Source organism: Nycticebus coucang, chromosome 22 (assembly GCF_027406575.1).
Source record: "Nycticebus coucang isolate mNycCou1 chromosome 22, mNycCou1.pri, whole genome shotgun sequence".
Lineage (NCBI taxonomy): Eukaryota > Metazoa > Chordata > Mammalia > Primates > Lorisidae > Nycticebus > Nycticebus coucang.
In genome coordinates this window covers 33,918,904-33,944,053 of record NC_069801.1, presented here as the reverse complement: position 1 = coordinate 33,944,053, position 25,150 = coordinate 33,918,904, and the positions used below count along the sequence as shown (strand labels likewise).

At 43.8% G+C, this 25,150-nt stretch overlaps 2 protein-coding genes across 3 annotated transcripts in view; both read right to left on the bottom strand.

Moving 5' to 3' along the window:
• Window positions 1-12,013, bottom strand: part of ZMPSTE24 (zinc metallopeptidase STE24) — a 55,478-nt gene extending 43,465 nt beyond the window's left edge. Inside the window, exons 1-2 of one of the 2 annotated variants that reach the window (XM_053576248.1) lie at window positions 11,683-12,013; window positions 8,535-8,681 (exon numbers count right to left, since the gene is read on the bottom strand). In XM_053576248.1, the coding sequence (XP_053432223.1) occupies window positions 8,535-8,681; window positions 11,683-11,805 (270 nt within the window). In that variant the 5' untranslated portion in view covers window positions 11,806-12,013. The remainder of the gene's footprint in view (window positions 1-8,534; window positions 8,682-11,682) is intronic. The other variant, XM_053576249.1, reaches the window with a different exon arrangement.
• An 8,135-nt stretch (window positions 12,014-20,148) lies between these two features.
• TMCO2 (transmembrane and coiled-coil domains 2) lies at window positions 20,149-23,804 on the bottom strand. The gene is made up of 2 exons (XM_053575542.1): window positions 23,562-23,804; window positions 20,149-20,546 (listed from the first exon to the last, which is right to left on the bottom strand). Exons 1-2 carry the CDS (start codon window positions 23,802-23,804, stop codon window positions 20,232-20,234), a joined length of 558 nt encoding a protein of 185 aa, XP_053431517.1. The 3' UTR covers window positions 20,149-20,231.
• Between the last annotated feature and the right edge of the window lie 1,346 nt (window positions 23,805-25,150).

Here is a 25,150-nt window from a genome sequence, read left to right as displayed (position 1 = left end):
CTCAAGCTGTCGCCCTTGGTAGAGTGCTGTAGCGTTACAGCTCACAGCAACCTCAAACTCTTGGGCTTAAACGATTCTCTTGCTTCAGCCTCCCAAGTAGCTGGGACTACAGCCGCCCGCCACAACACCCGGCTATTTTTTTTTTTTTTTTTTTTTTGTAGAGACAGAGTCTCACTTTATGGCCCTCGGTAGAGTGCCGTGGCATCACACAGCTCACAGCAACCTCCAACTCCTGGGCTTAAGCGATTCTCTTGCCTCAGCCTCCCAAGCAGCTGGGACCACAGGCGCCCGCCACAACGCCCGGCTATTTTTTTGGTTGCAGTTTGGCCGGGGCCAGGTTTGAACCCACCACCCTCAGTATATGGGGCCGGCGCCCCACTCACTGAGCCACAGGCGCCGCCCCACCCGGCTATTTTTTTATTGCAGTTTTCATTGTTGATTTTAGCTGGATCAGGCTGGTTTTGAACCCACCAGCCTCGGTGTATGTAGCCGGTGCCCTACCCACTGAGCTACAGGCACCGCCACTTTGGTCACTTTTAAATAGTACTAGAAACTATCATATGAGAAAATATGTTATAAAGAAAAAAGGAGGCCAAGTGCAGTGGGTCATGCCTGTAATCCTAGCACTCTGAGAGGCCCAGGCAGATAGATTACCTGAGCTGAGGAGTTCAAGACCAGCCTGAGCAAGAGGGAGACCCTGTCTCTAAAAAATAGTAAGGCACCGTGGCGGGCACTTGTAGTCCCAGGTACTCAGGAGGCTGAGGCAAGAGGATCACGTGAGCCCAAGAGTTTGAGATTGCTGAGAGCTCTGACGCTATGGCACTCTACGGAGGGCAACAAATTAAACTCTGTCTCAAAACAAAACAAACAAACAAGCTTGGAAAGGTTAAACAACTTGTCCATTAGGTACCTGGGAGGCTGAGGCAAGAGAATTGCTTAAGCCTGAGAGTTTGAGGTTTCTGTGAGCTATGATGCCATAGCACTCTACCAAGGGTGACAAAGTGAGACTCTGTCTCAAAAACAAACAAACAAAAAACAACAACTTGTCCAAAATCCCACAGCTAAGGAGTGACAGAAATGGAATTTAAATCACACCATATAGCTCCATAACTGTCTTTTCTGTGGGGAGAAAAAAAGGTCTTCTTCAGTCAAGACAGAAAGTGGAGAGTCACATCCACTTACAAAACTGGAGGACAGAATGCTGTAAATCTGAGCCTGGAAAAGATGAGGCAGAAGTCAGGGTTTCATAACAGTAGGCCCCTCCTTCAGCACCACCACCCTTTGTCTAAGGCAGATAAAGTGAGCACAGACATTGATCAAATCACCAGGACATTAGGAACCAGGGAGCAGTTCAAAATTTGAAAAGAAGGAATTCTTTTTTTTTTTTTGTAGAGACAGAGTTTCACTTTATTGCCCTCGGTAGAGTGCCTGCCGTGGCGTCACACAGCTCACAGCAACCTCCAACTCCTGGGCTTAGGCGATTCTCCTGCCTCAGCCTCCCGAGTAGCTGGGACTACAGGCACCCGCCACAACGCCCGGCTATTTTTTTGTTGTAGTTTGGCCGGGGCTGGGTTTGAACCCACCACCCTCGGTACATGGGGCCGGCGCCCTGCTCACTGAGCCACAGGCTCCGCCCGAAAAAAAGGAATTCTTAAGAAATTCTACTTCCCAAAATAAATACTAGGTTTCTGGAATTCATTTTGTCAACAGCATCAACTTATTTATTTTTCTCTATATAGGAACTCATAAACACAATGATTAATCACATTCCTTGCTTAGAAGTACAAGATCCCCATAACTTCCTTTATTTATTTTTTTAAACAAGAGTCTCACTCTATTGCCCAGACTACAATATCAGATTAGCTGCAATATCAGAATAGCTCACACAGCAAACACAAACTCATGGGTTTAAGCAAGCCTCTTTCCTCTGCCTCTTGAGTAGCTGGGACTATAAGCACCCACCACATGCCCAGATAATTTTTCTGCTTTTATTTTTAAATTTTATTTTTTTTAAGAGACAGTCTCATTTTATCGCCCTCGGTAGAGTGCTGTGGTGTCACACAGCTCACAGCAACCTCCAGCTCTTGGGCTTAGGCAAATTCTTTTGCCTCAGCCTCCTGAGTAGCTGGGACTACAGGTGCCCACCACAATGCCCGGCTATTTTTTTGTTGCAGTTTGGAGGGGCCGGGCTTGAACCCGCCACCCTCACTATATGGGGCAGGCACCCTATTTTTTTTGAGGCAGAGTCTCAAGCTGTTGCCCTGGGTAGAGTACATGTTGTCACAGCTCGTAGCAACCTCAAACTCTTGCCTTAGCCTCCCAAGTAGCTGGGACTACAGGCACCCACCACAACACCCAGCTATTTTTGGTTGTAGTCATCATTGTTGTTTGGCAGGCCCAAACTGGATTTGAACCCGCCAGCTCCAGTGTATGTGGCTGGCGCACTAGCCATTGAGCTACAGGCGCCAAGCCAGTTTTTCTGTTTTTAGTAGAGATAGAGTCTCACTATGCTTAGGTTGGTCTCAAACTCCTGAACTCAAGTGATCCACCCACCTCAGCCTCCCACAATGCTAGTATTACAGGTGTGAACCACCATGCCAAGGCTTTCTGGCAAGATTTAATGATTCCAACAGAAATAATTTCAGTGCTTTGACTTACACTATTTCACTAGTCTTGAAAAGCAGGCAGGGCGGAGAGTCTAGTCATTTCTATTGCATAGAGAAGACCAAAGAAACTTAGCAATGACTAAGTAACTGCTATGTGTTGAACACTATTCTTCTTTTTTTTTTTTAGAAACATAGTTTCACTTTGTCGGCATTGGTAGTGTGCCTTGGTATCACAGCTCACAGCAACCTCCAGCTCTTGGGCTTAGGCGATTCTCTTGCCTCAGCTTCCCGAGTAGCTGGGACTACAGGCATCCGCCACAAGGCCCAGCTATGTTTTTGTTGTTGCAGTTTGGCTGGGGCCGGGTTCAAACAGGCCACTCTCGGTATATGGGGTCAGCGACCTACTTACTGAGCCACAGGTGCCGCCCTATTGAACACTATTCAAAGCGCTTCACTTACATTGCCTTACTACTTAGTCCTTGCCACAAACCTTATGAGGTATGATTTGATATCTACCCATTTCTCATTTTATTTTATTTTTAATTTATTTACTTTTTTTTTTTGAGAGAGAGAGACTGACTTGTCACCCTCAATAGAGTGCTCTAGCATCACAGTTCACAGCAACCTCAAACTCTTGGGCTCAAGTGAATCTTGTCTCAGCCTCTCAAGTGGCTGGGACTATAGGCGCCCACCAAAACGCCTGGCTATTTTTAGAGATGTGCTCTAGCTCTTGCTCAGGCTGATCTCAAACCTGTGTGCTCAGCAATCCATCTGCCTCAGCTTCCCAGAGTGCTAGACACATCTCATTTTAAAGATGAAAAAAAATAACTTACATACAAATACCCAGAAATTAGAGAAGCATTTCTCTACTCTGTTTCTACTCTGTTCCACCCCACTCCCCAGACAAGACATTCCATTTCTTGAGTGGATTCTATTGACATCTATGACATATCAAGGAAGTCTGTCTCAGGGTGGCACCTGTGGTTCAGTGGGTAGAGCGCCAACCCCATATACTGAGGGTGGCGGGTTTGAACTCGGCCCCAAATAGCCGGGCGTTGTGGCGGGCGCCTGTAGTCCCAGCTACTCGGGAGGCTGAGGCAAGAGAATCGCTTAAGCCCAGGAATTGGAGGTTGCTATGAGCTGTGTGAGGCCACAGCACTCTACCGAGGGCCATAAAGTGAGACTCTGTCTCTACAAAAAAAAAGAATAGCCGGGCATTGTGGCAGGCACCTGCAGTCCCCACACTTGGTAGGCTGAGGCAAAAGAATAACCTAAGCCCAGGAGTTGGAGGTTGATGTGAGCTGTGACACCATGGCACTCTGCCCAGGGGAATAAAGTGAGACTGTCTCTAAAAAAAAAAAAAAAAAAAAAAATTGAACCCGGCCCCAGCCAAACTGCAACAACAAAAAAAAGATGTGGCAGGCACCTGTAGTCCCAGCTACTTGGGAGGCTGAGGCAAGAGAATCACCTAAGGCCAGGAGTTGGAGGAGGTTGCTGTGAGCTGTGACGCCAAGGCACTCTACCGAGGGTGATAAAGTGAGACTCTGTCTCTACAAAAAAAAAAAAAAGAAAGAAAGTCTGTCTCAGAGAGGCTGGACATTTTCTGTCTGGATGCTTTCTCATATTCGTGTGAACAGTAGCATCCACAATTGGTCACACATGAAGCCTCTATTTAGGTTCCCTCAAATAGAAAGTACTGAGGCGAAAATGTCCAAGTTAATCTTCTCACTTTGTTCTTTATGACCAAAACACACAAACTTATTAAATTTAAACAAAAGAGAAATTAATGCTTTAATTCTCTTAATGCTTAAACAAAAGAGAAATTAATGCTTAATTAATGCTCTTAATGCTTAAACAAAAGAGAAATTAATGCTTTCTCTTAAAACAGAACAGGGTTTCAAGTAATGTATTTCCTATACAATAGCAAATGTAGTCACTAATTCCCTAGAGATAAATTTAGCATATTGATGTTGCGGTCCTTAGAGTTTCCAGAATGATTTCTTCAATGTAATTTCAAAGTTTCAGAAGAGCAGAGTTGAAACCCAGTTATCTCCCTTATTAGCATGCCTCTTGACCATTAAATGACAAGCCCTTTAACTTCTCTGAGCCTTTCTTCCTTATCCTTTTATGAATAATAATTCCCATCCTTTCCACTTCATTGTTGTAAGCATCAAACAATATAAAAACTTCGTATAAAGTAAAAAGCACAAGGACTATAACTATTACTATTCGCAGCCTTAGCCTGTCAATACTTCTTCTAGTTTGAAGCCCAGGGAAAGAATTACAGAGCTCTCATCTTACAGATGTATTCTGCTTATCATCTCCTAGAACAAACTGAGCCATTCCCATAGTCCCCAATCATAATTACCAAGTTATTGCCCATGTTGATTGGAACTATTTACTAATGACAACCAAGGAGATTAAAGATGCTTTTCCTATCTTGTTCTCATAATCCTATAGGGCTAACTCACAGAACTTTCAAGGAGAAAACATCATAAAGGAAAAAGGATAGCGTTCCTCTCTCTGAAGGCTGATTTCCTATGTAAGTCCTGTTTATAATAAAAGAAATGCTCAAATTAATTAAAGCCAAATAATCCTCAATAATGCTTCCTTTCTTGCCTTGATTAGAAGGAATCAAGTTTTGTTTTGTTTTGTTTTTGCAGTTTTTGGCCAGGGCTGGGTTTGAACCCAGCACCCCTGGCATATGGGACCAGCGCCCTAGTCCTTTGAGCCACAGGCACCGCCTTGGAATCAAGTTTTAATACCAACTATCTTCGATATTTCAATAATTAAACCAGCCCTGGATTAGTAAAAATATAATAAGTAAATATTGAAAAGACTAACTTCTAACAATAGCTGTTTATCTCAAAAAAACAATGTGATTTTATTTTCCAAATAACTGATTTTTCTTTTTTTTTCTTCTTTTTTGAGACAGTCTCAAACTATTGCCCGGGATAGAGTGCCCTGACGTCACAGCTCACAGCAACCTCCTCAAACTCTTGGGCTTAAGCGATTCTCTTGCTTCAGCCTCCCAAGTAGCTGGGACTACAGGCAACTGCCACAATGCCCAGCTATTTTTTTTGTTGTTGTTGCAGTTGTCATTGTTGTTTTAGCTGGCCCAGGTCAGGTTCGAACTCGCCAGCCTCGGTGTATGTGGCTGTCTACACCTACCCACTGAGCTACGGGAGCTGCCAAATATAATTAATTTTTCTAAATACCAATATTTTAACTCTTCAAAAACTACATGATTTTCTTTTTTTTATTTTATTTTCTTTTTTATTTTTTGCAGATTTTGGCTGGGGCTGGGTTTGAACCCGCCACCTCCGGCATGTGGGGCTGGTGCCCTACACCTTTGAGCCACAGGCGCCGCCCTGTGCGATCTTCTAACACCTTGAAAAACTTGGATCTAACTATACTAGTCTCATTGTTCCACATCTGTCAAGGAACATTTTGTGACCAGTTAGACAATTTTGTCATCATTTTAAAGAAAATCTACCTTATATCTGAGTCTCTCATGACGGCACAGAAAAAAAAAAGAAAGCTACACAGAGCCAGTTTCTTTTGTAGAACTCATGAAACAATTATGGTAGATGACCACCATTATTTTCTAGCTATGTATTTTTTTTCTTCATTTATGGCTGTAGATAGAGATAACAATTATTTTCAACTTGAGAATCTTTCTCTTAGGGGTACTGGTGGGTCTAAAAGAGTTCTAAAGAAATAATGATGATGGGGCAGTGCCTGTGGCTCAGTGGGTAGGGCGCTGGCTCCATATACAGAGGGCAGCTGGTTTAAACCCAGCCCCAGCCAAACAGCAACAAAAAAATAGCCGGGAGTTGTGGCAGGCACCTATAGTCCCAGCTACTCAGGAGGCTATGGCAAGAGAATCACCTAAGCCTAGGAGTTGAAGGTTGCTGTGAGCTGTGACGCCATATCACTCTACCCAGGGTGATAAAGTGAGACTCTATCACTAAAAAAAAAAAAAAAAAAAAAAAAAAAAACATTAAAAAATATTTCTTGGCTCAGCGCCTGTAGCTCAAGCAGCTAAGGCACCAGCCACATACACTAGAGCTGGTGGGTTCAAATCCAGCCTGGCCCGCCAAACAACGACAACTACAACCAAAAAATAGCTGGGCGTTGTGGCAGGCGCCTGTGGTTCCAGCTACTTGGGAGGCTGAGGCAAGAGAATCGCTTAAGCCCAGGAGTTGGAGGTTGCTGTGAACTGTGACGCTACAGCACTCTACCCAGGGTGACAGCTTGAGGCTCTGTCTCAAAAAAATATATATATTTCTCTACACTATATGGCCTTTCTTCTTTCAGCATGGAGGTAAGACTAGCCCTTTGTTTTGCTAAGTAAAAATGGCCCGGCATTCATTGTTTCATTCAATAAACTAGAATTATATGCCAAGCACTAGATATAAAATGATGAACAAGGCTGGCCACAGTGGCTCATGCCTATAATCCTAGCACTCTGGGAGGATAAAACAGGAGGATCTCTTGCGCTCAGGAGTTTGAGTTTGCTGTGAGACCAGCCCAAGCAAAACCAAGACCCTGCCTCTACTAAAAGTAGAAAAGTTAGTTGGGCATGGCATCGCATGCCTGTAATCCCAGCTACTCTGGAGGCTGAGGCAGGAGGATCGCTTATGCACAGGAATTTGGGGTTGCTGTCAGCTAGGCTGAAGTACTCTAACCTGGGCAAAAGAACAAGACTGTCTCAAAAAAATAATAAAATAAAATAAAAATAAAATAAATAAAATAAAATAATGAAGTTTGTTTTTTTTTTAGAGACAGAGTCTCCTTTTGTCATCCTAGGTAGACTGCCGTGGTGTCACAGCTCACAGCAACCTCCAAGTCCTGGGCTTAGGCGATTCTCCTGCTTCAGCCTCCCTACTAGCTGGGACTACAGGCGCCCACCACAATGCCTGGCTATTTTTTGTTGCAGTTTGGCCGGGGCTGGGTTCAAACCTGCCACCCTCAGTATATGGGGCCGGCACTCTACCCACTGAGCCACAGGCGCCACCCAAGTGCCCTTTCTTTAAGAGCCACGAGTCAGGGCGACACCTGTGGCTCAATGAGTATGGCGCTGGCCCCATATACCAAGGGTGGCAGATCAAACCCAGCCCCGGCCAAACTGCAACAAAAAATAGCTGGGCAGGGTGGTGCCTGTGGCTCAGTGAGTAAGGCGCCGGCCCCATATGCAGAGGGTGGCGGGTTCAAACCCAGCCCCGGCCAAACTGCAACAAAAAAAAAAAAAAAAAAATAGCCGGGCGTTGTGGAGGGCACCTGTAGTCCCAGCTGCTCGGGAGGCTGAGGCAAGAGAATCGCGTAAGCCCAAGAGTTGGAGGTTGCTGTGAGCTGTGTGACGCCACGGCACTCTACCCGAGGGCGGTATAGTAAGACTTTGTCTCTACAAAAAAAAAAAAAAATAGCTGGGCGTTGTGGCGGGTGCCTATGGTCCCAGCTACTCAGGAGGCTGAAGCAAGTGAATCGCCTAAGCCCAGGAGTTGGAGGTTGCTGTGAGCTATGTGATGCCATAGCACTCTATAGAGAGCCATAAAAGTGAGACTCTGTCTCTACAAAAAAAAAAATTAAGAGCCACAAGTCTGCCAACTAAACAGGCAAATTTAACATAATGTGATAAATACTCTGACAGGAATAATGATAAAATACGTCCTTATCCACAGTTGACAGGCAAGGAGAATTTCAAATGGTTGCTTAGAAGAGAGGACATCTCAGCTGGATCTTAATGGAATAGGATCACTGGCAAAAGTTACCACATTTTCTATAATTTTCAACTGACTAAACGATTATGTTTCTGCCTCTTCTGGAACTTACAGATATGATAGCCTCTTTTCTCACAAAAATACAAAATGAAAACAAACATTACAAAGTATTAAGCAATTTGTCTCCAGGAAGTAAATTACTCACAGTGCCTTCAATTTCAGAATAAAGTCCGGACCAGAAGCTGAACGTACTTTTATCCAATTGATACAGTCGAGATTTCTCAAATGTTTCAGAATCCATTATCTGTCCTAACTCCGGTGGTACGTGAGTTGTTGTTTTATATATCTTTCTCTGAAATATTTTGAAGAAAACACTTTAACAGAACAGTCAATTGTTTATTACAACAGTAATTTAAGATAAAATATTGAATGGTTTGTAGCATTAACTTATTACTTGTGCCTGTTTAATTTGCTTCATGATTGCACAAGTATTGAACGTGATCAAATATACTAACCAATAAAACAACTAATGCACAAAGGTAAAAGCAGAACAACAGAATCTGAGGCTGGCTGACTAGGTAAAATTGAAATCTGTCATCACACTTCAATTTGTATATGTAAACCAAAGTTGTAACATCACAACTTTGTAACATGTACCACTCATTCTGGGTATCATATAAATTCTAAATAAAGGAGAAGCAAACATGCCAACCACAAGTATTAACAGATATTGAGGCTGGTCATTAAATTCAGTCCTAGAGGCCAAACTAAAGGAAATCTGGGGAATGCCAAATACAAACATATCAGGTCTCCTACGGAAGACCAACTTTCTCATTATACTAAATTCCAAAAGATAACTTCAGCCTATGGACATAAAGAGAACAGATACCAGGGCGGTGCCTGTGGCTCAGTCGGTAAGGCGCCGGCCCCATATACCGAGGGTGGCGGGTTCAAACCCGGCCCCAGCTGAATTGCAACCAAAAAAATAGCCAGGCATTGTGGTGGGCGCCTGTAGTCCCAGCTACTTGGGAGGCTGAGGCAAGAGAATCGCTTAAGCCCAGGAATTGGAGGTTGCTGTGAGCTGTGTGAGGCCACAGCACTCTACCAAGGGCCATAAAGTGAGACTCTGTCTCTAAAAAAAAAACAAAAAAACAAAAAGAGAACAGATACCAAATAATAACCGTACACGGACTGCATCTTCTACAACAGTTTTACAATAAATGCATTCTGTATATATTGTTGGGTGCCAATAAAAGCTGTGAGCATTTCACTCAGTAAAGATTCTGCTGAAAAGTAGTTACTGTAACTAGGCTTATATTAAAGTAAGAGACACATTCAGTAATACCCATCCCCCCAATTTAGATACTAAACACTGTTTACTTTATCCAAAAGATCTTCTATAGGGCAGCAAGATTCTGTAGAAAGAAGTTATCCAAAGAGCTGTGTCAGACTACCTAGCTATACAGCTTAACACCTACCTTTGAATATCCTGGACTAAAGGAAGAGACTGACATATAATACATACATTGACAGATACAGATGTTTTCAGTTTAAACATTCACGTAGAATATAAACCAAGACAAGAAATTTGCAGAGGATAAAGACTGTAATACTCAAAAAAAAGAGCTCCAGTGGTTTTCATAACTATTAACATAATTCAATAACATCACAGAAGAGTGTTGGTAAGTAAAACAAATCAGCAATGGGAGAGTGCAATAAAATCAGCAATTAAAGTCCATCTCATTAAAAAATTCAGATGGATGCCGGAGGTGGCGGGTTCAAACCCAGCCCCGGCCAAAAAAAAAAAAAAAAAAATTCAGATCGCGGGCGGTGCCTGTGGCTCAAGGAGTAGGGCGCCGGTCCCATATGCTGGAGGTGGCGGGTTCAAACCCAGCCCCGGCCAAAAACCACAAAAAAAAAAAAAAAAAGAAAAATTCAGATCACTGTGGCGGCGCCTGTGACTCAATGGGTAGGGCGCCCACCCCATATACCAAGGGTGGCAGGTTCAAACCCAGCCCCGGCCAGACTGCAACAAAAAATAGCCGGGCATTGTGGCGGGCACCTATAGTCCCAGCTACTCGGTAGGCTGAGGCAAGAGAATCGCTTAAGCCCAAGAGTTAGAGGTTGCTGTGAGCTGTGATGCCACAGCATTCTACCCAGGGCAACAGAATGAGACTCTGTCTCAAAAAAAGGGGGGCGGGGAGGCGGTGCCTGTCTGTGGCTCAGTGAGTAGGACACCGGCCCCATATACTGAGGGTGGCAGGTTTAAACCCAGCCCTGGCCAAACTGCAACAACAACAAAAATATAGCCGGGCGTGTGGCGGGCGCCTGTAGTCCCAGCTACTGGGGGAGGCTGAGGCAAGAGAATTGGAGGTTGCTGTGAGCTGTGACGCCACAGCACGCTACCGAGGGTGACAAACTGAGACTTTGTCTCTAAAATAAATAAATAAATTCAGATCACTAATCAATCCATCAAGCTGTTAGCTATGGTTATCTCCAGGAAATTACTAAGTAATTTTCGCTTTCTGTTCTACTGTTTGAATTTTTTTTCTTTGAGACAAAGTCTCACCTTGTCAGCCTCAGTACAGTGCTGTGCCATCACAGCTCACAGAAACCTCAAACTCTTGAGCTCAAGCCATTCTCTTGTCTCAGTCTCCCAAATAGCTGGGACTACAGGAACTGCCACAATGCCTGACTGTTTTTAGAGACGAGGTCTAGCTCTGGCTCAGTCTGGTCTTCAATCTGTGAGCTCAGGCAATCCACCACCTCGGGCTCCCCAAGTGCTAGGATTACAGGGGTGAGCCACTGCGCCCCAGGCTGTTTGAATTTTTTAAACAAAATAATGAAAGTGCTTTATGAAAACATATTGGGGGGGGCAAAAACAATATATTCACTTTAAGAAGAAAAAAAGTGCTTGGAAGGATTGTAAAATCTCGTGGTTGAGCACGATTACACAAATGTCATGGGGACGTTTGTTTCTAAAATGTTAGTACCTTATTTGGAAGGCTATTGCCAAAGATAAAGGAGGCTAAGTATGGGCCCAAGAATCCTAAGGAAACTGTACAGCAGGCACAAGAGCTCAAGCCTGACAGGGCGGAGGAAGCCCTTCCCTTTTTTCAGGGCCCAAATGGCTTGGGTCCCGTGATAACATTACAGAAAACTAGCCTGAGGCACCAAGACCTGCTCAAAGCCACAGTCTGCCATCGAGCCAAGTTAGGAGACTTAGTAGGGACCACAGGCTCGAGACTACTAGTGCTGGAACTGGACCAATCATCAAGAGACTCATGGTCTAGGCCGAGGTTCACTTAGGGCTAACCGGGTGTTGAGGTCAGGTGGGCCCTGTCTAGGCTCACCTGCCGCTGTGCTAGGAAGGTCTCCCAAAGATACACTGTCCAGGAGAAAAGCAGAACGGCCCCGAAGATGCGCTTCTCGGCCGGCATCTCCCACACCGCGTCCAGCGATGCCCACATACCCATGGCCACCCAGTTCCGCCGGCAGGTTCAGCGTGCACCCGAGCCACACCAACATCCGTTCCCTCAGAGCGTCCCTGCGGTGTCACAATGATATCCGTCCCTTCCGTGTGCCCCTACTCCGACACCCACCCCCATCCCACCCTCGCCCGCTGCCGTCAGTGTCACATAAACTCTCTTCCCCTTGCCGACTCTCCCGTGCCTCCTAGTTTCTGCTGGAAAAAGAGCAGCATCACCTTCCTTACTTCCGGCGCAAAGAAGGCGGGAGCTCCCATGCCTGCTTCCGGCCCCCGGCTCAGCTGCGTTGCGCCAACAGTCCTCCCCTACCTCTCCACGCTGGGCTCCTGCCTGCGGTTCTGGCCTTTCCCCAGGGCCGTTTAACGCGGCGAGGTCCTTGGCTTTCTAACCTCCAGAGCGGCAATTCCATCTCTTTCATGAGCGGTTTGTCCTGACCGGGCTGCGGCATCTGCGCAGAACAAGCCGGCTGGTGGTCGGGGCTTAGCTGGAGCCGTCTCGGAGCGGGCGGCCACCCGCCCCCGACGTATCTGGGAAGAATGGAGAGCAGCTGTCTTGCCAGGTTCTAAAAACCATTCCTCTTAGTGCTGCTCGGATGGTGGTATGTGCTTCCCCGATACTTTAAAAGCGAGACAAGGCATTATAAACGGAATATTTCGGCCTGTATTGTGGTGTTCTTAATTCAGTCATTCGAGACTGTAGGGATGAGAATTTTCTTTCTTTTGTATTTTTTTCGGACGGACATAGGCCTCACTTGGAAACCATGCAGTTGAAGAGAATTTTCATTGAAAGGTCTTCCACACCCTAGTATAATCAGTGGTGGCATTTTGCCCGAGGGAGTGTCCTGGAAGAAAGCAAAGATAGCGTGGGTTAGAAATACCTGAAACGAGGACCCTGGTACTTTTGAGACAAGAGTCTGCCAGTCTCCTCGGTCGCTGGGGAATAAACTTATTTTAAAAATTCTTAAATAAGGGGCGGCGCCTGTGGCTCAAAGGAGTAGGGCGCCGGCCCCATATACCAGAGGTGGTGGGTTCAAACCCAGCCCCGGCCAAAAACGGAAAAAAAAAAAAATTTTTAAATAAATAAAAAGGAAAGAAATACCTAAAAAGAAAGATGCCTTACCTTATCTCGGGGACAAACTCATATTGAGGTATTAGGGTTCAGTGTCATTTCTATCTTGGAATTCAGAAATGAAATGTGGTCACTAGGACACACATTGATTTGACTTGAAAGGTGAAGTCAGAATTTTTCTGGCCGAAAGTAAATCCGATTTGGCAAATTGGTTTGACAGAATGGTGTTTCTAATTTGCATAATTATTTACAATAAGTTGAGCTAAACCTGTAGTTACGACTAAAAACTAAAACTACTGTAATATTGTAGTGCTAAAGATGTATTGAAATTAATCTCTAAAATTTCTCAACACTGCCTAAATGGTTCTGAGAGCAATTAGTAGAATTAAAATCACTTGAGAAAATAACTCTAATCAGGATAATAAAATCTTTTCGCAAATCAGATGGTTTCCAGTGCTTTGATTTCAACAAAATTAATGGTGGACCTAATTAAGTTGTCAGCTGATGAAAGAACGTTTTTGGAGATATATATATATATAAATTTTTTGTTTGTTTGTTTGTTTTTAAGTCTCAAGCTGTTGCCCTGGGTGGAGTGGCATGGTGTCATAGCTCACAACAACCTCCAACTCTCCAACTCTTGGGCTCAAGAGATCCTCTTGCCTCAGTTTTTCTATTTTTAGTAGAGATGCGGTCTTGCTTTTGTTCAGGTTGGTCTCAAACCCGTGAGCTCAAGCAGTTCACCTGCCTCCGACTCCCAGAGTGCTAGGATTACAGATATGAGCCACTGCCCTCAGCCTAACGTTATTGGATTTTTGACATATAACTCAGAAAGACACTAAGGAGTTGATTGACACTGCTACAGCAGAACTACTAGTATTACCATATATTTATGTGAATACTGTTTCTCAGCACGTATGTCTGTGAAAACAAAAAAGGAATAAAATCGAAACTGAACCCTGTTAATCTAGCAGTAAGAAAAGAAATAAATTCATCTAGTTACATGAATTAATTGGTGGGAAAGCCTCATCCATCTCATGAAGAGATGTGTTCCTGATAGAATTTTACCTTTTACGTTTATGTATTACCATAATTTGTAATCGTGTCATTTTGGTCAGCTATATACTGGATTATTGTGATGAGTACTCAATTCAAAAGAATTCTAACACAGAAACAGGAATTTTTTTTTTTTTTTCTGAGACACCCCCAGAGTCTCACTTTGTTGCCCTGGGTAGAGTGTTGTGGCGCCATAGCTCACAGCAACCTCAAACTCTTGGGCTCAAGTTATTCTCTGGTCTCAGCCTCCGAAATAGCTGGGACTACAGGAGCCCACCCACCATAAGGCCTGGCTGTTTTCAGAGAGGAGCTCTCGCTGTTGCTCAGGCTGGTCTCAAACCTGTGAGCTCAGGCAATCCACCCGCCTCAGCCTCCCAGAGTGCTAGGATTACAGGCATGAGCCACCACTCCCTGCAGAGACAGGAATTTTTTAAATTTTATTTTAGGCCCAGTGTGGTGGCTTACACCTGTAATCCTAGCACTCTAGGAGGCTGAGGCCGGTAGATCGCCTGAGCTCACAGGTTTGAGACCAGCCTGAGCTACAGCAAGACCCTGTCTCCAAAAAAACAAACAAACAAAAAAGACCCTGTCTCTAAAAATAGTCCAGCCTTGTGGGGGTGCCTGTAGTCCCAGCGACTTAGGAAGCTGAGGCAGAAAGATCATTTGAACCCAGGAATAGCGCCCAGTCATAGATTACAAATAAAAGTACAATTTTGGCTCAGCTACCATAGCTCAGTGGTTAGTGTTCTGGCCACAAGCACCGGGGCTGGTGGATTTGAACCCAGCCAGGGTCTGCTGAAACAACAATGACAACAATAACAAAAAAATAGCCAGGCGTTGTGGCAGGTGCCTGTAGTCCCAGCTACTGGGAGGCTGAGGCAAGAGAATTGCTTAAGTTCGAGAGTTTGAGGTTGCTGTGAGGTACGATACCACAGCACGCTACTGAGGGCAACATAGTGAAACTGTCTCAAAAAAAAAAAAAAATGTTGAAGAGCTGATTAGTGTATTTTTTAATGGATGATGGTTATTCAATTATTATTTAAATTATATTGACTACATTGTAAAAAGTGATTAATGGTTTTATCTTAAAATGTCAATATTTATATCCATTGCAACTATTTAGATTATGATGAAAACTTTGTGTGTGTGTAGAGATAGAATCTCACTTTATCACCCTGGGTAGAGTGCCATGGCGTCACACAGCTCACAGCAACCTGCAACTCCTGGGCTTAGGCAATTCTCTTGCCTCAGCCTCCCGAGTAGCTGGGATTACAGGCACCCTACACAACGCTTGGCTATTTTTTGTTGCAATTTGGCTGGGGCTGGTTTTGAACCCATCCATCACCCTCAGTATATGGGGCTGGTGCCCTATCTACTGAGCCCCAGGTGCTGCCCATGATGAAAACTTTTAAATAGCAACTATAAAGAGGACAAACACTTCACAGTTTTCTCTCCCCTGGTCCAAAATTGCAGTGTCCTCTTCACCTGTGAATCTAAAGCCTCTGCCTCCCAAACTTTGTGACAGAGAACACAGGCTTAGAGTCAAGCTACTTGAGTGCCAGTGACAGCTGCAGCACATATTAGCAAGTCGTTTAACCTCTCAGTGCATCAGTTCCTCATCAGTGAAATGAAAATAATAGTACATACTTGTCACCTCGTATTTTTAGGATCAAATGAAGAAATTTATGTAAAGCGCCTAGTAATGTATATGGCTTTGAGTGAGTTACTACTACTTGGGAGAAGTTAGCTACTACTTGGGAGAATGACATCATGGCATTGATCTGTCACACATGTCTGAAGAGCTAGGGGAACAGGACATTGGTGTGAAGTTCAAAAAACCCAAGACTAACTGAGATTCACTCATTCAACGGATACTGAGTGTGAAATGCCAGATGTCGTTTCAGGTACTCTAGATGTAAGCTCCTCTCTTGGAGCTTATATTCCTAATGGGGTGGCTGGAGTATTTGATAGGTAATAAGCAAATATCTAACAGTAAAAGTGGAGGCGGTGATAAGTGCTATGAAGAAAAATCAGGGAAAAGAGAACACAACGTGTTGGTGTGAGGGATATTACTTAAGATGGTCAAAGAAGGCGTCTCAGATTAACTGGCATCTGAGAGCCCTGCCCCCACCCCCAATAAGACAAGAAGCCAAGTGAATATGTGGAGGAAATGCCCCAAAGTTGGTCAATCCTTAGCATGAGAAAGGAATGGTACACATGTAAGAGGATTTGGAAAGAGTAAAGAGGGTAAGAAGGCGGCGGAACGTGGACCATGCCATCATACACCATCTTTTTAGTCAAGAACTTGACTTTTACTCACAATGAAAGAATAAGCCATCGTGGGGTTTTGAGCAGAGGAATGGTGATCCCTGTGGCTACTGTATGAAAAATTTGGCAAGATTTTGACAAAGAACAAAGAATTCGGAGGAAAAAGACTTTCCCCCTAGAGTAGTAGACATTGCTATGGGGGTAGTTCACCTACTCCATTTAACCTAAATGATAAAATAGTTCTCAAGCTCTTCTCCTAGTTTGCCTTGATTCTCTGCTTATCCATCATCTGAGGTTCTGTAATTGATACCCCAGCTATAAGTACTCTGGCCTCAGGAAATTAATGATCACCACAAGAAGTGAATATTTAACTATTCAGCCTGTTATTGTGATATGAATCGATTATCATTCTAGGCTGAAAGCAATACATGATTTTCTTTCTTTTTTTTTTTGCAGTTTTTTTTTTTGGCCGGGGCTGGGTTTGAACCCACCACTTCTGGCATATGAAGCTGGCGCCCTACCCCTTCGAGCCACAGGCGCTGCCCGCAATACATGATTTTCTACCATCATTTTTTACCACACTTGTATACCCTGACAGGAGCAGCCAACCTGTTATTTCTTTTGTGTTTTGCTCATTCTATTTTCTAGCTCATTCTATGGTCTATTTCCCAGGCAGATTCTAATGGCCCTTTTTTTTTTTTTTTTTTTTTTTTGTAGAGACAGTCTCACTTTGTCGCCCTTGGTAGAATGCCGTGGCACCACACAGCTCACAGCAACCTCCAACTCCTGGGCTTTGGCGATTCTCTTGCCTCAGCCTCCTCAGTAGCTGGGACTACAGGCGCCCACCACAACGCTCGGCTATTTTTTGTTGCAGTTTGGCTGGGCCTGGGTTTGAACCTGCCACCTTGGGTATGTGGGGCCAGCACCCTACTCACTGAGCCATAGGCATCGCCCCCCTAATGGCCCATTTTTGATAGTACAAAGCCTATATACTTTATACTATATACTATATATATTATATAGTACAAATGTGAATGTTAAGGCCCTTCTTCTAACACTTTCCTTTGGTATACACTAGAGGCATACCCAAAACAAGATGACTAAAGTGAAAGCACAAAAATTGAAAGACTGACTTTAAAAGATTGCCATAGCACTCCATCAGCAGCATAATAACAAACTGCTCACCTAAACCATCAGATAATGGATGTTGTTTTTTTTCTTTTTTCCACAAGAGCACCACAGTCCAAGATGATGGACATTGTTAACTCCCGTCTGTTCTGTCCACCACATCATAAATTAAAGCTAATTTGAGGAATAAGGTAAGTATGTCTCACTCTGAAGCCAAATCTTTGTCACTTTGGAAATAGCCATTGCCACCTTGTTTTTTTTTTTTGAGACGGAATCTCAAGCTGTCATCCTGGGTAGAGTGCTGTGCCATCATAGCTCCATAGCTCACAGCAACCTCCAACTCTTGGGCTCAAGCAATCCTCTTGCCTCATTTTTCTATTTTTAGTAGAGACAGAGTCTCCCTTTTGCTCAGGCTGGTCTTGAGCTCATGAGCTCAAGCAGTCCGCCGCCTCAGCCTCCCAGAGTGCTAGGATTACAGGTGTGAGCCACCATGGCTTTTTTTTTTACTTTGTCGCCCTTGGTAGATTGCTATGGTGTCATGGCTCACAGCAACCTCCAGCTCTTGGGCATAGGTGATTCTCTTGCCACAGCCTCCCAAGTAGCTAGGATTACAGGCATCTGCCACAATGCCCAATTATTTTTTGTTGCAGTTTGGTCAGGGCTGGGTTCAAACCCGCCACCCTTACTATATGGGGCCAGCACCCTATTCACTGAGCCACAGGTGCCACCTCATGGTTTTGTTTTTTTTGTAGAGACAGAGTTTCACTTTATGGCCCTCGGTAGAGTGCCATGGCATCACACAGCTCACAGCAACCTCCAACTCCTGGGCTTAAGCTATTCTCTTGCCTCAGCCTCCAGAGTAGCTGGGACTACAGGCGCCCGCCACAATGCCCAGCTATTTTTTGGTTGCAGTTCAGCCGGGGCCGGGTTTGAACCCGCCACCCTCGGTATATGGGGCCGGTGCCTTACTGACTAAGCCACAGGCACCGCCTAATTCTGTTCTTTTTTTTTTTTTTTGTGATTTTTGGCCGGGGCTGGGTTTGAACCTGCCACCTCCAGCATATGGGACTGGCGCCCTACTCCTTGAGCCACAGGCGCCACCCGGTTTTGTTTTTTTGAGAGACAGAGTCTTGTACACTGAGGCTGGGAGGTTCAAAACCGGCCCTGGGCCAGCTAAACAACAATGACAACTGCAACAGAAAATAGCCAGGTATTGTGGCGGGCACCTGTTGTTTCAGCTACTTGGGAGGCTGAGGCAAGAGAATCACTTAAGCCCAAGAATTTGAAGTTACTGTGAGCTATGATGTGACAGCACTCTACCGAGGGCAACATAGTAAGACTCTGTCTCAAAAAAAAAAGATAGAGTATGTGCGGCACCTGTGGCTCAAGGAGCAGGGCGCCGGTCCCATATGCCGGAGGTGGTGGGTTCACACCCAGCCCTGGCCAAAAAAAAAACCACACACACACCCAAAAAAAGATAAGCGTCTTCAGCCCAGGCCTGCTAAACAAAAAAAAAAAAAAAAAAGAGAGAGAGAGACAGGGTCTTGCTCTCACACCCAGCTGGAGTGCCATAGCGTCAAATCCCTGGCCTCAAGTGATCATCCCACCTTAGGTTCCCAAGTATAGGACTACAGGTGTGCAACACCACACCCAACTAAGCCATCCTTTTTATGTATACCTCCATGATTATTCCCACCAAGAGAAATACCTTCCATTTCATTGTCTGCCTATGTAATCCTTTACGGGAGAATCCTTTGCTGGGCCCACACTGTATCCACCCACCTGTTTTTAGTACAGTATAGAGTGAAGTCACGTCTTACACTGGAGTAGCATTTGACACCAGTGCACTAGGCAGAAATGACAAATGGACAGAATTACCCTTGGGAATCCCTTTAGGGGAAGTCACTGGGGAGATTACTACATTGTCTCTTGTTGACCAGGACAGCAAATTTTTCTTCAGAATGGCAACAAATCACTTATTTCCTCACCAAATGAAGTATTTCACTTAGGTACCAGATAGTTAACCAAATGTTTCGGATGGCCATGATCACGTTTATTGTGACAAAAAATGCATACACTATAAGATTTATGGAATCTGAGACCTGCTGTGAAACCATCTCCTGCCATCTCCCAGTAGGCCCTCTCTCTTTCTCTGTCTCATCTGGGTACATATTGAGTAGAATGCCTCTAATTTTTCCTTCCTGCCAAGGAGAATTTACCTCACTTCAAAATGATATGACCCCACTATATTATAATTCCCTGTTCTGAAATTACCTGTCCATCCAGCCAGACTAAGTGCTCCTGAAGCAGTCAGGCAGTCCCAGGTAAGGCTTAATGTACCCGATGCCTAGTGACAGTAGATATCAGTAAGAGTTGGGTAAAATTAAACAGTCTCCCGTATGTCAGTCTTCTTCATATCCATTCCTACCCTTGCCCACTTTTGACTAATTAATGAATGAGACCCCCGAGCCATATACTATATTTACTTTTAGGCCAAAAACCAGCACTGGGGGCAGCCTATCTCTATAGGACAGTTCACAGCACAGCTCTCAAATGGCATTTTCCTGTTTTTTATTATATCCAGTCCAACTTTTTCCACATGGACCTCAAGACCATATTCCCCGGCCACCCTCCCTTTTTTCCCACCTGCTTAAATTCCAGTCTGGCTATCCTTTCTGATATAGCCAGATTCCAACCTAATAAGTGAGCAATACCATCCCAGAGACATTTTTAACTAGCATTTATAACACCTCATTACTCCACCACGCAAGTAAATCTGCGCTACTAAATAGACAGCCAGTCATTGTGGGGTAATTTCAATATAGTTCTCTATCTTTATTGATACACCACTGCACACATGAAGGAAACAGTGCTTTTCTGGAAAAGACTGGAGTCCATCACATGTCAGATGTGGAAGTAAACCCTGATGTGGCCAAGGGACTCTGGCAGTCGGAGCAGCTGCAGTAGGGCTCAGAAGAGCAATCCCTCTTTGTAGCAGGTTTATGGGCAATGATCATTCCCTCCAAGTCCTTCACTTTGTTTTCCACCATCTGAAGTTTTTTCAAAATTTTCTCTTGCAGACCCAAGGACAGGAAGAGATTATTACCGTCTTGAATTTTGAAATTCCCTTCTGGGTTGGCTAGCAAAGCCTGAAAAAAATCTGAGCCTTTCTTGTAAATTTTGTAGAGTGTGAGTACAAACAACAATGTATTCTAAAATGAAACAACAGAAGCTTAGTGTTATTTGCTTATTCATGTGAAATGCCACATTTTACTATAGATGCAAGCCAAAACAAATACATAACTATAAAAATAATTCCTCATTCTTATGCCAAGCCTTTCATTTAAAAAACATTTCCACATCGTTGATTTTCACCACAAACTGGAAAGATATGTGGGTCAGGGATTATTATATGCACTTAATTAAGACCATAATAATAGATACCATTTCCTGAATGTCTGCCACATGCTAGGTTCTGTGCTAGAAGTTGCCCATGTATGACCAAGTTATGTAGAAAAACCAGAATTGGATATTTATGTATCTTCCAGTTTGGACCCTGACATTGTCCAGGGTCATAGATTGGAAGTGGTAGAGGCCTGAGCAGAATCTAGGAATTCTTACTTCCAGGCATACTTCCTTTTTCTTTCTTTCTTTCTTTCTTTTTTTTTTGAGCTTACTGTGTTGCCCCAAGCTAGAGTACCGTGTTGTCATAGCTCACAGCAACCTCAAACTCCCTGGGCTCAAGCAATCCTGCCTCAACCTCCTGAATAGCTGGGACTACAGGCGCCCACCACCATGTCCACCTAATTTCTCTATTTGGGTCTCACTCTATCTCCAGCTGGTCTCAAACTCCTGAGCTCAAGCAATCCATCTGCCTTGGCCTCCCAGAGTGCTAGGATTACGGGTGTAAGGCACCATACTCAACCTTCCAAGCATACTTTTAAGGCATAGTGATCTGAAAAACTGAATTTCCTGGTCATGGAAAAGTTTTTAAAATATGCTAGGACAGAGCTGGGCACGAGACCCTGTCAAAAAAACTTCCCCCACCCCCATGGCTTAATTTTTTTTTTTAATTTCAGATTACTGTGGGGATAGATGTGATTAGATTATATCATTTGCTTTTGTAAGGTTAAAATCTGGGTTGTAGTTGATAAGCAGTTTACCCATTGTGTGGGAATTTATTATACATAGTGTAATGTATATACTAGGAGAGATTCCTACCATGATAAGGATAAAACCAATCATTTCTTTCCCTATTATAATAACTAGCACTACTTATTGAATATGTGCTAAGTTTTATGCATTAAGTATCTCCTTTATCTTCACAATGACCCTATGAAGGAAGCACCAGGAACTCCATGTCATAGATAAGGAAATGGGCTTAGAGGTTAAGGGACGGCTCTCAGGTCACACAGCAAATGGTATAACAAAGATTTAAGCCCAAGCAGTGTTGACTCCAGAGCCTAGCGATTAACTACTGTTATACTACCTCTTTTCTCTTGACTGAGCTGTCTAGAGGACTGCAAAACCATCTTACTGATTGAGCTAAACTCAGAATTAGCTTAAGAGTTTGTTTTCTTGCCTTATGTTAACTAATTGAAATATGTATGCACATTCTTGTTGAGGATTTAGCCCAACTGGTTTATGTTAAGTTATATTTTAGAGAACTGAATTTGAAATCCTAAAAACTGGACTCAGATCTCAGGTTTGTCAGTTCTTACAAACTATGTGAACTTAGGCAGGTGATAACCAAATTCCCTCACCTTCAAAATGGAGATGATAATCCCTGCTATGGCTACTATGCAGGATTTGGGCACAGGGGTAAATGTTGTTTGTTTTTATCCAGATAGGATCTCACACTGTTGCCTAAGCTGGTCTTTAACTCCTGACCTCAAGCAATCCTATCTCGGCCTCCCAAAGTGTAGGGATTAACAGGCATGAGCTCTGTAATCTGGCCAATGCAGAGGTTTTTTTATTTTTTGTTTATTTATTTATTTTGAGACAGAGTCTTACTTTGTCACTCTTAGTAGAGTGCCATGGTGTCACAACTCACAGCAACCTCAAACTTCTGGGCTCAAGTGATTCTCTTGCCTCAGCCTCCCACATAGCTGGGACTATAGGCCCCAACACTAGGCTATTTTTAGAGATGAGGTCTTGCTCTGGCTCATGCTGGTCTTGAACCCGTGAGCTCAGGCAATCCACCCACCTTGGCCTCCCAAGTGCTGGGATTACAGGTGTGAGCCACTGCACCTGGCCCTATCCAGAGTTTTGACAAGATACTGTGTAGAAAATGCCTGTGACTATGATTCCAAAATAATAGTGACATATGAAAATAAGCAAATGCTATAAAATGATCCAATAGTAACATCTCTCTTAAGTAAACTCATCACTCTTTAAGAAATCCTCTTTAAAAGTCTCCTTAAATTTCTATTGAACCTCGATGTACCTGCTTCATTTGTCATGTGAAAACAACCTCTGTTTCATAAAATTGTTGGGATTCTCCAAGCACTTTGACTGTATTGTAAACAAACTATTATTATTGGTGATAAAATATGCTAAAACAAAAAATCCTAAAAGCTTCATATTTCTCAGCCAGTTAAATTCCTGTTTCCAAAAAGAGGCCCTATACATGTACATTTATGGAGACTTGTGGAAACACAATAATGAAAACATTGTGATGACTTAATGAATATATGTGCCTCCTTATCAGTTACAGAGCAATAGTAAGAACAGAAGGCCATACCCACAGTCTCAGACATAGTACAATGCCTATACTATAAACATAGTAGGCATTCAAAGATGAATTAGTGGGCGGCGCCTGTGGCTCAGTGAGTAGGGCGCCGGTCCCATATGCCGGAGGTGGTGGGTTCAAACCCAGCCCTGGCCAAAAACCACAAAAAAAAAAAAAAAAAAAAAAAAAAAAAAAAAAAGATGAATTAGTGATCCGATTAAATTTGAGGGTAAAGCTGCTTTCCCTGGTTATGAACTTGTCTGATCTATTTTATGATAGCAAGCAAACCAGACCACAGTGATAAAGAGCATTTTTATGCCCCAAACCTTGTTGGTGGAGATTTCCAAGGATAACCTGGTTTCAACCAACTAAAGAGAATAGAATTCACCTTTGCTCATCTGCATGCTCTTAAAATTGGGTGGCAGCAATATAAGAGAGAACTAACCAAATTTCAATTTATAACTATTTAAATTTCTCTGAAACAAAAGAGTATAACCTGAATTGATCGAACACTTCGTTTCCATAAGGAATATAATCCTATTCCCAACACAAATATAAAGGAAATCCCCAGGATGACTTGTACAGTTGGACCAAGATTATCTAGTATCCCCTGATTTGATTGCTGAGGCGCAGTAGACTCTCCCAGAAGACTTGCTTGTATCCAATTCCATATTGTGCTGAGAGAGAGAGAATCTAAGATATTGTCCCAGGTAAAAGTTGAAGGTGAAGATGGTGGCATTTTAATAAGACGGCAGCTCCAGGAACTACATGTGCAGAGGCTTCCGGAATAGATATGAGTTAGGGGCAGTAGCTGAGAGCCCCGGTGTTCTTAAGCCTTTGTGAGCTATGCTTTGTGATGTCACTGTTCTAAAGTCCAGCTTGTTTCTGACTCACTCAGTCAACCTTCCCACTCAAAACCAACCAGGCACTGGCCTGGGTTTTCAGGTTATTTTGCTTTCTCTGGTCTTTGCTAGTCCCAGCTCTAGCATAGCATTGTGTAATACAACTTTCTGCAGTGATGGCAATGTTCTATATCTGCCCTGTCCAATGTGATAACCACTAGCCCCGTGAAATGTGGACAGTGTAGGAGAGGGACAACATTTTACATTTTAATTTTATTTATTATTATTTTTTTAGAGACAGTCTCACTTTTATTGTCCTCAGTAGAGTGCTGTGGCGTCACAGCTCACAGCAACCTCCAACTCCTGGACTTAGGCAATTCTCTTGTCTTAGCCTCCCAAGTAGCTGGGACTACAGGCACCCACAAAAATGCCCAGCTATTTTTTTGTTGCCGTTTGGCTGGGGCCAGGTTTGAACCCACCACCCTAGGTATATGGGTATGGCGCCCTACCCACTGAGCAACAGGCACCGCCCTACATTTTAATTTTAGTTAATTTAAATAGCCACATGTGGGCTCGGCACCTGTAACTCAAGTGGCTAGGGTGCCAGCTACATACACTGTAGCTGGCGGGTTCGAATCCAGCCCGGGCCTGCCAAACAACAATAACTACAACCAAAAAATAGCCAGGTGTTGTGGTGGTCACCTGTAGTCCCCGGTACTTGGGAGGCTGAGGCAAGAGAATTGCTTAAGCCCAAGACTTTGAAGTTGCTGTGAGCTGTGACGCCACAGCACTCTACTGAGGGGGACAGCTTGAGACTCTGTTTCCAAAAAATAAAATAAAATAAAAAATATGGCAAGTGGCTACTCTCTTAGTGCATATATAGGGTATTTCCAATAATTCCATGGAATGAATAGCTCCAGGCAGCTATTCATTTCACATGACAAATGATAAAACATTTCACATGACAAATGAAATATGATGAGGTTGAGTGGAAATTTAAGCATATAGGATTTTTTTTTTTTGAGACAAGAGACTCACTATGTCACCCTCGGTAGAGTGCGTCACAGCTCATAGCAACCTCTAGCTCTTGGGCTTAGGTGATTCTCTTGCCTCAGCCTCCCAAGTAGCTGGGACTATGGGAGCCCACCACAACGCCCGGCTATTTTTTGGGAGGCCCAGGATGGATTCAAACCCGCCAGCTCCAGTGTATGTGGCTGGCGCCCTAGCTGCTGAGGTACAGGCA